General features: G+C 43.0%; 2 protein-coding genes across 9 annotated transcripts in view; one reads left to right on the top strand and one right to left on the bottom strand.

Moving 5' to 3' along the window:
- Positions 1-7209, bottom strand: part of Vipas39 (VPS33B interacting protein, apical-basolateral polarity regulator, spe-39 homolog) — a 35221-nt gene extending 28012 nt beyond the window's left edge. For 3 of the 8 annotated variants that reach the window (XM_020162213.2, XM_020162217.2, XM_074067460.1), the window contains exons 1-4: positions 6692-6807; positions 5130-5235; positions 3769-3861; positions 2220-2322 (exon numbers count right to left, since the gene is read on the bottom strand). In XM_020162213.2, coding sequence (XP_020017802.1) covers positions 2220-2322; positions 3769-3861; positions 5130-5141 — 208 coding nt within the window. In that variant the 5' untranslated portion in view covers positions 5142-5235; positions 6692-6807. The other 5 variants (XM_074067458.1, XM_074067459.1, XM_020162215.2 and 2 more) reach the window with 5 other exon arrangements.
- Positions 7210-7224: 15 nt separating this feature from the next.
- Ahsa1 (activator of HSP90 ATPase activity 1) lies at positions 7225-14645 on the top strand. The gene is made up of 9 exons (XM_020162212.2): positions 7225-7461; positions 8763-8953; positions 10466-10548; positions 10941-11058; positions 12083-12171; positions 13216-13344; positions 13723-13824; positions 14086-14137; positions 14249-14645. The coding sequence occupies exons 1-9, from the start codon at positions 7382-7384 to the stop codon at positions 14419-14421; spliced, it is 1017 nt and encodes a 338-aa protein (XP_020017801.1). The 5' UTR covers positions 7225-7381; the 3' UTR covers positions 14422-14645.
- The last annotated feature ends 2784 nt before the right edge of the window (positions 14646-17429 follow it).

Below are 17429 nucleotides of genomic sequence, written 5' to 3'. Positions count from 1 at the left end.
CACAAAAAAGGGCTGGTGAAGTGGCTCAAGGTGTAGGCCCCGAGTTCAAGCCCCAGTACCATAAAAAAAAAAATAATCAACACAAAATTGAGCAAAGGACATGAATAACTGGATCACAGGAAAGGACACTCAAATGGCTTTTAAACATATGAAAGATGCTCTACTTCACTCTTAATAGTATCACAAGTTTAAAGTATAATTGATTCCCTAAAAAATGGGCAAAGATCTTAAAACTTTATGGTACCCCATGGAGACAAGGCTGTGGGAAAACAGGAACCCTTCTACATTGCTAATGGGAGTGCAAATTGGTACAACCCCTGTGGAGGGCAGTTCAGCAGTATCTATCCAATTGTGATACAAGCATCCTATGCCACTTATTTGACTTGATCTTTCATTTACTCACGTGTGGTCAGAACACAAGGTTACGGACAGAAATATAAACAAAACATTGGAAATAATCTAAATTTCATCAATAGTGGACTGGTTAAATAAATTATGATAATCCATATAATATAACACTATGCTACTGCTTAAAAAATGCAACAGAATGAAAAAGCTTTTTATATACTGATATGGAAAGATGTCCAAGTTACAATGTCACAGAACAAGGTATAAAGTATGCTACTGCTTGTTACAGCAAGGTAAAAATAAATATTCTTATAAGCACTTCCAAATCCAAAACAATACTTAGATGGTTATACAAGCAAGCAACAATGATTGGTTTGGGGGAGAGCAGGTACTGAGAACTGAGAAGATTCTGACAGAATGGAAGAGAAACTTCTCATTTAATACTTTTTTTGTTAAAAAAAATGTGTGTGTGTGTGCCTGCACACGTGTGCGTGTGCATGTGTGTGTGTGTGTGTGTGTGTGTGTGTGTGTTCCTAGGGTTTGAACTCAGGGCCTTGTGACAGGCAGGTACTCTACCACATGAACCATGCACCCAGACCTTTTTTATTTTAGCTATTTTTCAAATAGGGTCTTGCATTTATGCCTGGACCATGATCCTCCTAGGTATGCTTCCTGCAGAGTTGGGATGACAGGCACGTACCACTGTGCCCAGCTTTTATTGATTGAGATGGAGTCTTATGAATTTTTGTACAGGCTGGCCTTGAACTGTGCAATCCTCCAGATCTCCTCTAGGATTACAGGGGAAATGCATCCAGCATCTTAAAAATTTTTTAGTATTACAATATCTTGTATTTAAAATAAAAACTTTTTTTGGTGGCACTGGGATTTGAACTCAGGGCCTCATGCTTGCTAGGTAGACATCTTACCACTTCAGTCACTCTGCCAGCTCCCCACCACCTCCCCAAAAAAAAATATTTCTGGGGCTAGTGGAGTGGCTCAAGTGGTAGAGCACCTGCCTCATAAGCATGAGGCCCTGAGTTCAAACACCAGGGCCTCCAAAAAAAAAAAAAAATTATTTCTTTAAATATCAAACTCTACAAAGGTATTAAGTGGCCACTCAGCACAATAATAAAAAAAAAAAAAGTGAGGCTGGGCGCCAGTGGCTCATGTCTGTAATCCTAGCTACTCAGAAGGCGGAGATCAGGAGGATCGTGGTTCGAAGCCAGCCAAGGCAAACAGTTCTCGAGACCCTATTTTAAAAAACCCATCACAAAAAAGGGCTGATGGAGTGGCTCAAGGTGAAGGCTCTGAGTTCAAATCCCAGTAACACAAAAAAGAAAAGGAAAAAAAGTGGTATTACATAATGGCTAAGGAAGTTAATTCTGCCAACCAATTATGAGTATTTAAGTCAATACTTCCCAAATATAACTGTATATTAAAGTTATCTGTAGTATTTATTAAAGATTTCGACCCCAGGGTTGGGGGTGTAGCTCAGTGGTAGAGCTGAAGGCCCTGGGTTCAATTGCTAGCACCAAAAACAAATAGGAAAAGTTCTCGGCCATCCTCCCCCAAATCTACTGAATAAGAATCTCTGGATAAACCCTAGGAATCTGTATTTTAACAAGCACCCCTATGAATCTGAAATAGTCTCCAAGCATTAGCCCTAGCATAGTAGATCTAAAAAGCCATATGGGAACTATTACCATATTTTCCCAAGCATCTTCTCCTAGGGTTTAACTTCCAGATGTGTCCTCATCTGGTAACAGTCTAATCTCTTTGCCTTTTCTGACTAGCACTGGGGAGACAAACAAGTGGAGCCTTAATAGTAACAACCCTGACTATCAATCACCTCTAGGGCCTCTTTTACTTACTTCCCACAGGTTCCCCACTCCAGCTGACTCGCTCCAGGTCATCATCGTCGTCGTCGTCCACAAAGTCTCGAAGGCTATTCACTGCCCGTTTAGATTCCTTTAACTGCAGAGGGACGTAAAGTAGGGTACTCAGGCAATCACCACTTCTGACCTCTCTCTTTGAGAACCAAGGCTGAGCAACTGGGACTAGAAGATGGTCAGCAATTTCACCCTCTGCATTCAAAGCCTAGCATACCAGGATTTGTCCAGAAAACAAATTGCATTTTAGCCAGCATTGCAGTCTGATGGCAAAACAGTTAGGAGGAATCAAAACTACTTTCTAGTTCTAATCATATTTCTGGCAATGACTTGCTGTGTTAACCCAAGTGAATTTATTAACCTCTTCAAAAATGACTGGTTCCTCTTTTGTAAAATATATTACAATATCCAGGCACTGGTGGCTCATGACCATAAACCCGGCTACTTAAGAGGCAGAGATCAAGAGGACTGCAGTTTAAAGCCAGCCTGGGCAAACAGTTCATGAGACCCTATCTCAAAAAAAGGGCTTGGTGGAGTGGCTCAAGGTGTAGTCCAAGTTTTGACCCCAATAGCACCAAAAAAAAAAAAAAAAAAAAAAATAGATTACAATATTGGAAACTTCCAATACAGGTCATCTCTCAAAAATAAATTTGCTGGGCACAGAGGGACGTGTCCAAGGAGGCTGAGGCAGGAGGAGTGCTTGAGCCCAAGAGTTCAAGAACAGCATGGGCAATATAGCAATACACCATCTCAAAAATAAATAAATAGATAGATAAATAAATTTTATCACATGAGTAAAAGACGGGTGGTAAAAAAAAAAAAAAAAAAAAAAAAAAAAACCTGAAAGGAATGAAACATCTTAAGAAGGTAAAGTATGAAGGGCAGTGAGTTAGTTGGTTTTTGCAATCTTTCTGGCTCTTTCCTGAGGACTTTTTCCCACAGATATTGCTATAGTTTCATCCAGACATTTCATGTCTGCCAAAGGCCTATGTGTTAAAGGCATGGTCCCTGGATAGCACCATGAGATATGGGGCCTTCCGAGAGGTCCTCAGTTCACTGGGGGGATCCCGTCAAAGGGGACTATGGAATCCTACCCACTCCTACTCCTCTTTGCTTCCTGGCTTTGTTCTGCCATGTGCTTGTACCATGATGTATTGCCTTACCACAGACCCAAGGCAACAGAGCCAACCAGTCATGGTCTGGAACCTCCAAAATATGAGCCAAAATAAACTTTTTCTCTATATACGTTGATTATCTCAGGTTTTTGTTTTGTTCCATTTTATGATACTGGGGTTTAAACTCAGGGCCAGATGCTTGCTAGGAAGGTACTCTACTACTTGAGCCACTCTACCAACTCAGGTATTTTGTTATAGGAACAGAAAACTAACACAAAAGATCTGGCCTAAATCATTTATGGACCTAATGGAGACACAGTCAAAAGCCAGGTTACCCAGAATGTAAGAAGAAATTTCAAGTGATATTATACTTCTATAATAAGTATGACCTTCAGCAGTTGTTTGTGGAAACCTACCTGTGAGAGCTCATCATCTTCATCATCAAAGGTGAAAGCCTTGAACTTGGAGCTGTTCCAGTATTCCTCCTCATCACCCTTTGTCCGATTCATCTGGAGAGGAAAACAGATACATGGTTCTCTCTGGGACCCTCCCAAAAGAGTCCCAATCTTCACTACTAACTGCTCCAGAAGTCAGGTGTGTAGAAAAGAATCTGGTAAGACAAATACTGAGTCTGCCATATAAAAGGAGGTTTCCAACAGATTGTATCATAGTTTTGATTCTCTAGTTACCCAGAAATAGTCATTCATTCCCAGAACCTCTACTTTGTTCAAGGTACTCTTTCAGATGTTGTAAGGGTTATTAAAAGTACAAGACACAATCCTTCTGCTGAAGGATTCAGCATAGGTATGTGTAAAGGTTAATAACATAAGGCAGGCAAATGCTGTATGAATTCATCACAAATTTTGTTGAAAACACAAAGATCAATAAAAGCACACACAAAACACAATAACTACATCTATGTATACACCATGTTCCTACTGAGTGCCATCCATCTCTCAGGCACTGTTCTAGGCTCTGGGAATACTACAGTAAATAAAACTGGCAGGTATCTCACTCTTGTGTATGCTTTTTAAATCCCTAAAAGAATGAAAGCAACTAAAAGCAGAATTATCTTGCCAATATCTTCAAGTTGTGATTATTTTATTAACAACTTGATCATTATTCAGAAAACGAGCATGACCAAGAATAGAAAATAGTAAGAATTAGTCAAAAGACCACAAGTCCTTTTCATAACTACTCTAAAATTAGATCTCACCCTGTGAAAACAAGGTTTTCTCTACAATTACAAACTAAACTATCAATGCCAACTGGATTAGAGTGAAAACTATGGTTTAGGCCAAGAACTAAGTACCAAAATTTTCACAGCACTAATAGTAAATCCAAAATCAAATTCTAATGAATCAGGTTGCTTTTCATCTCAACAGCACCTTTTTCAATAAAAGTTTTAGAAACACACACCATGGAAACCCTATTGAGGCTTTTGGTGGCCCTTAATAACTCTATACTCACTCCCTAATTCCTATTCAGAAAATATAAGGATGGCAAAGGTATGGTGGGAAACTTCTGCTATCTGGTCCTTTCTTACAGCAGATACCACAGATTCCTACTGAATCCAAAGGTGGCTTTTTTAAAAAAATCCCTTTCTATATTTAATTCTAGGGAATCAAACACCAATAAAAAAGCTGAAAGACTCAATAAAATCATTCCTCATAGTGGTACAAGCATAAAACTGTAATTAAGCAGCCTTGACCTCTCCAATTCTGAGCAAACTAAATAAAGACTTTACTTCTAAACCTTGGAGAAAATAATATCCTACCTTATGGGTCATGGTGAAGAACTTAACAGAGTGCCTCACAGAAAGCAATTAATAAATTTCACCTCCTTTTAGTATTGGTTATCTTAGCAACATCTTCTGTCAACATCTGTAAAAGGGACAAAACAGATGACCTACTTTATAGGATTTTTATGAGGATTAAGCCAGATAATATGTGTAAATCGCTTAGTGTCTGGCAGAAAGTCAATGCCCACAATTAACTTTTACTAATTAATCAAGATACCTTGCAAGAAGCTTGCTAAAGATTTAAAAAATTCTGAAGTGGTCACAAGTATCAAAGATGTGTACAGAACATATAAATATGTCTGTGGCACATGTATAATTTCATCAAGTACTTTGTCATTCATTTGACCCTCAGAACAATCCAGTATGGTAGGCGTGGCAGATTCCATTTCCACTTCACTGATAAGGAAAATGATGCACAAAAGGATTAACTATCAAAGCAACTTTGTTAATCACTCCTATTCCAGACTACAATTCAGGCTTTCTGGCTTCAGGACTATTTCCTCTGACTTCCATGGTCCTTCTAACTACCTACTTCTCACCCTTGAGAAATCTAGGGTAGATCTTCACTATTTTAAGTATCTACAGATGAGCACAGAATGTATCTAACAAACACACTACTCCACCAGAGAATTTCTGGCTTTTTTTTTTTTTTTTGGCGGTAACGGATCTTGAACTCAGGGCCTACACCTTGAGCCACTCCACCAGCCCATTTTGGTGATGGGTGTTTTTTTTTCCGCTATATTTGTCTGAGCTGGCATGGACCGCGATCCTCCTAATCTCTGCCTCCTGAGTAGCCAGGATTATAGGCGTGAGCCACCGGCTCCCGGCTCTGGGATCTTTTTTTTTAACCACTCAGTGACAGTGGACACCTAATAATCAATTTGTACTTCTAATACCAAATGAGAAGCTAGATTTACTTGGCAAATGATAATGATTTAATAGCTCTAGAGGTTACAAAGCAATTATTACAAGTGAAGCATGACTAAGAAAGGTGCTTCAACATGATCTAAAATATACTTCAGAGCCTTGACCTTATTGTCCCCTGTCTACTGAGAACCCACAAGACAGGGTGACAGTTCTGAGGGAAGAACAGAACACGACGTAGGAAAACAGAGGAGATCAGGCAATACACATAACCAAGACGTTCCCCGTTTCAGGACACTAGAAACCAGCAACTGAGAAGTTAGACTCGGTTTCAAGGTGAGGTTTGTGAACTGAGACTAGACAATGTGGATTAAAACAGCATGACTACGGGCGAACATCCAGGAAACCACGAATCCACCGCAGTCAGCAGAACCCGGAGGGTCCCAGGGAGAGAAAATGTCCGTTCAGTACCAAAAGTCAGGTTCTGCGCTACACGCTGGGGCTCACTGCAAGCCCCAACTCCAAGCGAACTCTGTCTCCAAGGAGTGGCCTGACTTCTAGTCAGGCCGGAGGTGGGGGTGTAGAGATGCCTCAGAGAAGAGGGGAAGAGGATTAGGATGCGGAGAGGGTCGACTCCGCCGTATACGCAGCCGAAGGTCTTGGGACACCCTCACCTCTTCCACACCGAGCCCTCCCTCTCAGGACAGCGCCGGCCTCAGCCTCCCGACCAGCCTTTTTAAGCAGGCAGTGCGGCATAGAGAAAGGGCGGAAGACGACAGTCACGGGGGACTCACCCGTAAAGAGGTGAGACATTCCAGAGCATCCTGGAATTTGTAGTTCCTTGACCTTTGCTGTCCCAGTAGACTATGGGGTTTTTTGACTACCGCCCCCAGAAACCCCAGCGCTCCATGCTACGTCATTTCTTTTACTTTCAACTCGACCTTCCGCAGTTAGCCAGAGGGTCAATTAACGAGACTACAACTCCCATCAGGCACAGCAAGGCCGATTTAGGGTCCAAGGAAACAAAGAGACATGATCTTTGTGTCCCTCCGGGTGAGGAAGGGCACTGTGAGGAGCTGGATTTCGTGCCCCTTTGAGGTTACCTGAGGGAGTTTTGAAGGAACTCTAGAACAGGCGGAACCTCCGCTTCGCCGAGCTGGAACGGAAGTAGCCGGGAGGCGTGGGGAGGAGCCGGAAGTCAAGGCGGGGAGGGGGTGGGGGTGGAGGGAAAAGCAAGCCGGGAGGTGTTGCGGCCGCTTCTAGTAGTTTCCAGGCGCTGCCGGGCGGCTGGGACCGAGCGGTCCTGAGGCTGTGGCTGTGGCTGCGGCTGCTTGGGAGCTGGTGGCGGCGTGATAGGCGAGCCGATGGCCAAGTGGGGTGAGGGCGACCCACGCTGGATCGTGGAGGAGCGGGCGGACGCCACCAACGTCAACAACTGGCACTGGTGAGGGCCAGCAAGGAAGGCCGCGGGAGCGCTGCGATCAGGCTAGGGTTATGATGTTCCTAGAACCTTGGCGCGGATAGAGGTTGGGCCCAGGCTGGCCTGACCTGAGATGGGAGGTGGGAGAGAGGGTCCTTCCTGTGGCAGGGGTCCTCTCCAGCCCTGGCCACGTCTCCGTGATTGGAGCGCGGGGGGTCGACGTGGTAGGGTGCGTGCGTCCCAGGGGAGCAATTTCAGATGGCAGAGAACAGAACGCCCTAGTTGCTGCATCCAGCCTGAGCTGAGAGATGCTTCCTACACGTGGCCGGACGAGTCAGTGCAATGCAAACTCCTTTCGATTGTGTTGGGAGACTATTGGGGAAGTCTCAAGGCCCGGGCGCTGTAATTTTTATTTTGCTGGTTACGGTGGGGTTAAAAGTCAGTCACAGAGGACCGCTGCCTCGGTCCAGCGGGAGAAGGTTTGGAACACGTTCCGCAAGGCGCCCAGAGCTCCGGATGCTGAAGACGCTGCCTCTCACCCGGAACCATTAAGTTGTTTGTGTTAGAATTCCAGGTTGCCAGGCAATTGTGGTTTGTATTTCATAGCCAGACCGTTCGTTCTTAAAAGCTTGCCTTCATTAAATCTTCCATAATAATGTTTACTTTGAACTCTGCTGAACTCTGCTCATACTGTTTACTGTATTTTTACTCTGATGGAGCTCTTTTTGTTGTTACTTAGTAGTGAATAAGTAGGAAAGCAGTGACTTTTTTTTGCTCCCTTCTTGTCACACCTGTTCCCTCTTAACATACACAGAGTACCTGACCTCATTTTTGTTGTGGTTAGTTTTGAAGTCCAAGAGAGACTTTTTTGAGACCACCTAGAGGGCATAGAATGTGTAGGGCGTTTATAGTGCTGTCTGAGTCTTGACAGGTGAGAACTGTACGAATGAGGTCAGCATTACTGGGTTATTCCTTACTGGGCCTTTTAGGTAAATGCTGTGCATCTTACCTCAGCTGTATTGCAGTTTTCCTCTTTGCCGAATGGGGGCGCCATATTAAAGCGTCAAGTGTCAATGCTGAGAATGGGTAGCATAACTTTCTAGTTTGTGCCATTCTGTACTGCACTTGTCTTTGTTGACAATATGCAGCCCCGTGTCTTCCTAAAAGAGAGTGACATGTTAGTTGATAAACTGAAGTAGAACCGAAGAGTATTTGTGTTCGTTTCCAACTATTTTGTCCAGCCTCCTTCAACCTTACCTTCTCTTGCATGGGGCAGTATAATCTTTGTTTGACTGCTGGTCCATAGCTTTCTTTCTGTTTTGCAGGACAGAGAGGGATGCTTCAAACTGGTCCACAGAAAAGCTGAAAACTCTGTTTCTGGCAGTTCAGGTACAAAATGATGAGGGCAAATGTGAGGTGACAGAAGTGAATAAACTTGATGGAGAGGCATCCATTAACAATCGAAAAGGCAAACTTATCTTCTTTTATGAATGGAGCATCAAATTAAACTGGACAGGTAAGTATTAGCTGGGCTATCAGGAAAGAGTCTACCTGGATTTCCGTTGACCTGTTAAATAGATGGAGAATACACTTTTTGAGGAGTTACAAACTCTTGGAAGAAAGGTGGTGAAATTTCTCTGCCACTGTGGGACACTTAAATGGATTTCCTCTCTCTGGGTCTCGTGAGCCCCCACCAGTGAAGTGTCTGGCCACTATATATTTTAGCCTTGGTCTATGTCAGGATATATAAGGTGATACTTCCTTGGGCTGGCTACATTTTACATTTGTCTTATTAATGACTTAAAAGGGAGAAGGAGAGTTTTTAAGTCTTGATCATTTCTTACTCTCCAGGGTATGAATCTTAGCAGGTTAGACTAGACCACTGTGCTAGTGAAGCTGGTGTGTGACTATAATTTGGGGCTGCCTTATCTATCTTTTAATTGAATGACCCTCTGTAATGATGCCAGGAAAGCATTGGGACCCTGTGTGTGCATGGTCCTGATAGTTCAGAGGCTCACATTTACAAAAGTTCTTACAGTATATCATCGTTGAATTCACCCCCTCCATCATTCTTCTGATTTTTGTTTAAAGTATACCTAAGCATTGTAGTCTGGAAGGAATTTTGTGTCTTGCTTGGTCCTCTTTTTATACATTGAGAAACTGAGTTAAAAGGTGAAGGTAGATGTTGATTAATTTTGAAATAGTTCTGGTATAGTTCAACACGTGTTCCTAAAAATTGCCATACTATGTAAAAATCACTTGATAAAAACCAGTTTGTAGGGGAGATGGGATTATTGACACAACCACCAAAAAATTTGTTGGTGACACATTTTTAAAAACATAAGAACTAAAAACTGGTAGCATGATTTAACACATGTAAAATGGTAAGAAATACATAAATACTCTAATAGATACAGTGTTTTACCTTGAAAAAGACCTGAAATTTCCTTATGATAGTGGAATGCAGAAGGGTTCCAGCTTGGGATTTTTGTGAAGAGGTAGGAGGAGGATCATCTGAAGTCAGAGGGAACATAGCACCTTCAGATGTGTGTGGTTGTGGCACACAACACATGGTAAACTAAGGCCATTGTCAGGTGTTTTGTGCTGTGTGTGTTTTGTTTATTTGTGCACAGCTCAGTTCAGCTGGGTATAGTTTTCTGTGTTTGCCTATTTCTCATGGATGAAATTACATAGACACAAATGTGAAATTCTCACAATCAAATTGTTTCTAACATATCGGTCACATGGGAGTAAATTCATATTTTCAGAGCAAATGTTATATAGAACTGTCTAATGGCTGTTCCTCAAGTCGTCCTGGTAGAATTCATGCTGCTGCCTAATCTCTGTAGCTCTCAGTCTCACACTGTAATAACAGTGTGGGGGGAGCACCTGATTATATCTTTTATTGGTATTCTCAGAATAAAGAGGTCAAAGGAAGCATATGTGGTGTAGTATTCTGATTGGACCTTAGAAGAAGAGACCTTTCTTGCAAAGGAGGAAGCTAATGGCATTGCATTGCTTTTGACAGGTACCTCTAAGACAGGAGTACAGTACAAGGGACATGTGGAGATCCCTAATTTGTCTGATGAAAACAGCGTGGATGAAGTGGAGGTTTGTGCACCTAACTCCTTGTCTAAGTTCTCCCTGTCCTCTTACTCTTAGATGAGAAAAATGGCCTCTTATTCAAGATTAGTAGTCCAAGTTTGGTCTAAGCATTCAGAACCACAATCTGTAGATAAGTTTCTCGCTATTTGGTGTCATTGGAAGCTTCCGGAGGAACTTGTACTAATTTCTTTGCTTTAGCTAGTGAAATGGACTCTAATATTAGCACCTTTGCCTTGTCAGAGAGGACTGGAGAAGGATCACTATGGGGATTGTACAAATACCCCTCTCTACACATTTTCTTTTGAAATGTCAGCAGTTTGCTGATTGCTCATTTCCCACATTCCATGATGTGGAAGTCTCTCAAGTTATTTACCAACTTCTTCTGATCTTTCACTCAGATTAGCGTGAGCCTTGCCAAAGATGAGCCTGACACAAATCTCGTGGCCTTAATGAAGGAAGAAGGGGTGAAACTTCTAAGAGAAGCAATGGGAATTTACATCAGCACCCTCAAAACAGGTATCCCTTGAGTAGTTACCTGTGCCTGAGGAGGCAGCCTTCCACCTGTCAAATGCTGACTGAGGGGCCGGACTGTACTTTCTCTGGCAAATGGGTAAAAATTTTGGGGGTGGGGGCTTACTTCACCTCAAAGTCAGTCTCTAAACTCTGAGTAAGGGAAAGATCCAGAGCTGCATTGTCTCATATGCTGGCTATTAAAGCTCTTGAAATGTGGCTAATCCAAATGAGATAGGCTGTGAGTATAAAAATACATGAGTTTTGAAGACTTGGTTCCAAAAACCAATGCAAAATCAGTTATCTTTTCAATGGTAACATGCTGAAATGATAGTTTGGATACATGAGATTGAAATACAAGTAAAATTTCACCTGTTTCACTTAACTTTTTAATGTGACTACTAGAAAACTTTAAATTACATTTGAGGCTTGCAAATTTCCATTAACCAGCACTGATCTAAAAGACTATTGAGTATAGTCCTGGACTATCTTTGATATTCCTTCTCCAGGAATATTGAGGTGGTTAAACAGAGGTGAGCTCAGCTCTCCCCTGGGATTCTGCTTCTGCCAGCTTGTTCTGATCCTGGTGTCGGAGTACATACAATGACCATCACAGGGAACTAGCACAGACGGAGATCACTTTTTTAAGTGAAAACCAGTGCTCTGTTGCCATAATTAATTGTTGCTGTTCTACAAGGACAAAGCAGAGGAAAGGCACTAAACATGGTCCATAGGTGCTGGGTAGATTATCCACTCTTGAAGTGATTGAAGTGCTACTCCATTGGGTACCTTTAGTAACAAATTGTAATGCTTCCAATTCAATCAAGAGTCTACGCATTTTCAGATAATCCCAGTGACCATAGTATACTCGTACCTGTCTGGCATAAACAAAAAGAAAAGATGTAAATTAGATGAAACTCTTCCTTTTCTGATTATTTCTACATTCTGGGTTAAGACAGCTGTATTTGTCGAGTTTCCTACATTATCTACTAAGAAATAACTCCCAGAGCTGGGATTTTTGTCTTTACAGAGTTCACCCAGGGCATGATCTTGCCCACAGTGAATGGAGAGTCAATAGACCCAGCTGGGCAGCCAGCCCTGAAAACTGAGGAGCGCAAGGTAAACAGTATTCTCTGGTAATGGGAAAGGCTTTCTGCAGAGGGAGGTGAAGACTGCCACCTTCCTTATTCTGCATCACCTCTTCTCTCTGCCTTGAGCCTGCTCCTGCTCCTTGTGCCTTGTGTGTGATGTGCAGTTGTCTACCTATGTGTTACCATTTGGTTTATTTATGGTGGACCCCCTCGAGCAGAGAGAAGCCAGTTGCACTTAGCACCATCTAGGAGGTTAGGAGCCCAAGATAATCTCCCACCTGTGTAAACCTTCAATATCATTTCTAACGGGAACGTTGATGTTTCATACTTTGATATTAAAGATCTCATCAAAGTATCAAGGGTTAGGTCACTAACTTTACCCATGAGGAAATTAGTCATCTCATCCTGTTTGCCTGCCAGTTTAGGGTGAGCAAATATTTTATTCAGAGATACAGAACTCGGTGATTCGGTCTTAGAACTTGATTTGGAACCCTAGTGCCCTTTTGTGCACAGTGAAGAATATTCTGGAAGTAGAGAAAACTTGTCTTTCTTTTTTTTTTTCCTTGTGGCACTAGAGATGAAATCCAGGGCCTTTCATATGCTAGCCAAGTGCTGTACTGCCAGCTATACTCTAATCTCCTACTTCCAGCTATTTAAGCATAGAAGTTCTGTTAGAGGATTACACTGAACTCTTCAGAAATGCCAAATGATTGACTTGTCCTTTAGCCATTGGTTGTTTTGGCGATACTGGGATTTGAATTCAGGGCCTCACGTTTAGTAGGCTTGCTAGGCAGGTGCTCTATCACTTGAGCCAAGCCCTCCAATGGGTTTTTTAATGAGTACAAAAACCTTCCTCCTAGATGATAGCTTTTAGTGGGAATTAAGGGTATTTCTTGCAGAGTTCTCTCACAACTGTGAAGAATCCACCCACAAATTCCCTTCACCCACTTTCAAGTCTGAACTTTGGAAGTGAACAGTTTTATGAGAGTGAGTAGTGAGTCTGTCCCTGAAGCCATGGTGGTTGGAGCTTCACCATTACTGTAAACTGACCTTTTCACTACCACTTTCACAGGCTAAATCTGCTCCTTCAAAAACCCAGGCCAAACCTATTGGTGTCAAAATCCCTACCTGTAAGATCACCCTTAGAGAAACCTTCTTGACATCACCAGAAGAACTCTATCGCGTGTTTACTACTCAAGAGGTAAGTGTGAGCTTGTTCTGCAGGTTCATGCATTTGCCAGTCCAGGTTCCCCCCAGCATTCAGGGGCGGTGCTGATGACTAGAACCACTCAGCAAAGGGGATTTTTTTTCCTTCCCTCTTTCTTTTTCTGTTTGCACTAATTGGGGGTCATGTAAGTAGGAACTACTGAATTCTTCTTGTTAGAAAAGTGAATGGGACCAGATTCAGAAAGAATTTTCTGAAGTCAAAACCTGGTCTGTAGTGGAACAGAATAGAGGAAGACCCAGGACCTGCTCACCGGGGAAATGAGAGTCAAGGCATGCAGGCTTCAGCTGGCATCTGGCCCTGTGTCCTGGTGAGAGCCATGCATCTTTGCCCCACCTTTTTTCCTCACTGTAGCTGGTTCAAGCCTTCACCCATGCTCCTGCCGTGTTAGAAGCAGACAAAGGTGGGAAGTTCCACATGGTAGATGGCAACGTCACTGGGGAATTTACTGATTTGGTGAGTACCTGCTGCTGCAGACCTGCGTTGTAGCCTCTATCTGGCCAGACTCCTGACTTTTCTCCTCAGTTGAGTAGGTAAAATTTAAGACTATAGTTTCTTTGGTTAATGTTTTATTTTTCAAAGGGATGCTGTATTTGACTTTTCTTATAAGTAATATACTTGCACAGATGGTAGACTCTGTACAGAAGGAGGGTGGCTAACCCTAGCTAGGATCAGGTACATTGAGTCTCTAGTATTGACTAAGCTTGATTATTTTAGGTTCCTGAGAAATACATTGTGATGAAATGGAGGTTTAAGTCTTGGCCGGAGGGTGAGTAGCCATGTTTACCTACTGCCATCATCCCCCAAATGGTTTCTTCTTCCCCTAGTTTAAACCGTCATGGAAATCCTGGATCTGAAACCTCCCCTCTCCTTCCCACAGGGCATTTTGCCACCATCACCTTAACTTTCATTGACAAGAATGGAGAGACTGAGCTGTGCATGGAAGGTCGAGGCATCCCTGCCCCTGAGGAAGAGCGGACGCGGCAGGGCTGGCAGCGGTACTACTTTGAAGGCATCAAACAGACCTTTGGCTATGGAGCACGCTTGTTTTAGGACCCACAGTCGGGGCTCCAGCCTGTCTTGACATTTCAGTCCAGCCCTCCCCTGACTGGGGCTTGTGACTCACAGGATTGCACCATCCCAACCGCTAACTTGGGGCCGGGGCCCCTCCCCTCCACATATACCTTGGGTTTGTGCATGTTTTCTTCTCGGTGGGATCAGAGGGTGATTTCTCTTTTATGTGTACATACGCTAAATAAACGTAATTTTAAAACATACAGTTTAGAATCAGTGTTTGATTGGGTGATTGGTATTGAGTTCCTTAAAGGTTTTAAATTAAAAAAAAAGTGATGTAAAGTCCACGACTGCATTGTAGGAAAATAGAAATTAAGAAGCACAAAGGGAATCTGCTTGTCACTACCAGGCACTCCTGAGCTCATCTGTCATCCTGTAGACTGACAGTGCTGCTGCCTATTGACCAGCACAAGTCAGGGAAGGTTGGTACTCTGGAATGTGTAGTGTTACTGCCACTTCATCATACTGGGGTCAGGGAGAGGGTGTCCTGGGTTCTCTACTCCATGGCATCTTATACTCTTGGAAAGAGATGACCACAAGGTACTGAGGTGTGGAAAGATGGAGGTTGCTGGCCTCTGTAGCTTCTGCTGACAGTAGTTAGCTACATACTAGACACTAAGCAGTTCCTTTGAATTCGCTCCTTTAATCCCATACACTTGAGAAGCAGGAACTACCACTTATTTCACAAAAACTTAATCCTTGGGTTTCTTTTATATATAGGCCTTACGTATATATTTGCTATAGGAAAGTGACTTCTTAACAGCCCAAATCCAGTTAGATTCTGAACAGTGTTGGAATCTGGAACAAGGACCATCACTGCAGAGCCTGTGTGCAAGTCCAAGCCCTGTGTCTACTGCTGAGTTCACCCCCACTGAGAAACTGCTGCAGTTTCTAGTATATTAGGTATCCCTCCAGCAGTAGAAAATTCCAGGCCTTTTAATGCTCCTCCCAAAAGAAGTCAGTGTCCTTGTTAGAGTACTTTTAAATGTCTGGTACAATTAAGCAAGTTTGCTGTGCACTGCCAAGTGCTGGGGGTACATTCTAGTGGGGTTCAGAACCCACATGGCAGGAAGAGGTGACTACCTGCAAGGAGTCACTCCCAGACAAGCCTCCCCTGGCTTCCTGCACCCAGTATGAGTCGGAGCCCTCTAAATCACACACTCCCTCCTGCAGCCACAGCTATTTTCTTCATCTATTTTTGCCTGTTTTATTAGGTGGCAGTGAGGCCTGCAGGCTAATCCTACATGACTTGGCCAACGTTTTAGTTAGAGCAAAAAATCATCTAGATCCCAAGAGCCACCTATGGTTTGAATTAGATGAGTACTGGGCTGAGCTTACATCTAAATCAGCCTTCCTTCTGCCTCTAGAGGTCCTGAAGGCAAGGGATTCTAAGAGTTAAAGATGCCTTTTAAAGATCCATCTTGAATCAAATCAACACAGAGGTCATTAACAAAACTGGAGCCCTGCCACGCCTGGCTAGAAAGTTACCAGTTCTGGAAGGGAGAAAAACGTGAAGAAATTACAGAGATTATAACACCTTAGTAAAAACTGGGGCATGGGCTAAGTGTCATGTGACAGTTCCCATCCCTAGTATAGACGGCTATTACATTATTTTTTTTGTTTTGTTTTGGCTATTCTTATTACCACCTTACTGTCAACATTTCTTCTAGCCATCTGAGCCTAAAAAGCAGAATAGTGCTGCAAAAAACAAAACCATGAACTTGGAACTTGGTATGAATGGTAACTCTCCACTTCCTAACCAACTGGGTAAATAAATAGTAGGTTCCTTTTTTTTTTTTTTTTTTTTTTTGCTATACCAGGGCTTGAACTCAGGGCCTACATCTTGAGCCACTCCACCTTTTTGTTTTGAGTATTTTCAATATAGGGGCTCTCAAACTATTTGCCTGGGCTGACTGAACTGTGAGTCTCCTGATCTCTGCTTCCTGAGCAGCTCGGATTACAGGCGTGAGCCACCGCCTGGCCTGTAGTTTCCCTTAGAGAGCATTCAAGATGATGTATGTAGAAGTGCTAGCACCTGGTGGCATCTAGCAGATGGTGCCCACTAACTTCTGAACTCACAACCCCAAATGTTTTCCCTTAAACCAAAATTGATACTTCAAAATACTGGTTTAGTCCAGATTGCAAATGCTAGCCTGATGGTTCTCCATGCCTAAGAACCACTTGGAGAAACTGTTGACTACAGAAGACTCCATCCTAGGGAGTCTTCCTCAGTAGGTGAGACAGTGTGGCCCATGAGCTTGCATTTGATATCTCAGGTAATTCTGATATGAGGGATGTGTCTTGAGAAGCATTTTAACATGAAGAAAATTGAATTGTAATGGAGAAGGCAAAAAAGCACAATGCAGCCCTTTTGAGAATGAAGGAAGAGAGAGCTAAAGCATCCTGTCTTCCAGGAGGTGAGGAAGGTCAGCAGGATTTCTATTGTTGATTGTGTTAAACCTTAGTAAGAATTCATTTGACCAGTCTTGCCTAGCCTAGAGCTCTGTATGAGGCAAAAAGATTGGACACACCCACCTTGGTGGCTGGGGCAGCTGGTAAGGTAGAAACACAGCCATTCATGCAGCTTGCACAGCTGGTCATACCAGCCAGGTGCCTGAAAATGGACCAGACCCTGGAGAGGCCTCCTGGCTGTGATACCAGCAGCTCCGAAATCCTCCTTTTTCTGGGTTCAGTGACCCATCCATTGGTGTTTCTCCTCCCGCACAGGTGTTCATAAACCTATTGCCACCTGCACAGGTGTCATAGCTGACCTATTCCCCATCCCTTCAAGGGCCCTGTCCAGCACCATTTAGTTTCTCTCATCTTGGACCTGACATGGTAGCAGTGTCATGTGTCACTTAGATTATACATTTTAAACAGGGCTCCCTGTATTCAGATTGGCTAATAGACAATTATTACATACTGAAGACATTTGGACTGTGGTTAAGTGCCAAAGGAAGTTCTACTAGAAAGGAGGAAAATTCACA

The sequence above is a fragment of the Castor canadensis genome, chromosome 3 (genome assembly GCF_047511655.1).
Source record: "Castor canadensis chromosome 3, mCasCan1.hap1v2, whole genome shotgun sequence".
Classification (NCBI taxonomy): domain Eukaryota; kingdom Metazoa; phylum Chordata; class Mammalia; order Rodentia; family Castoridae; genus Castor; species Castor canadensis.
Note: the sequence above shows the minus strand (reverse complement) of the source record. Positions and strands in the feature narration are given on the sequence as shown.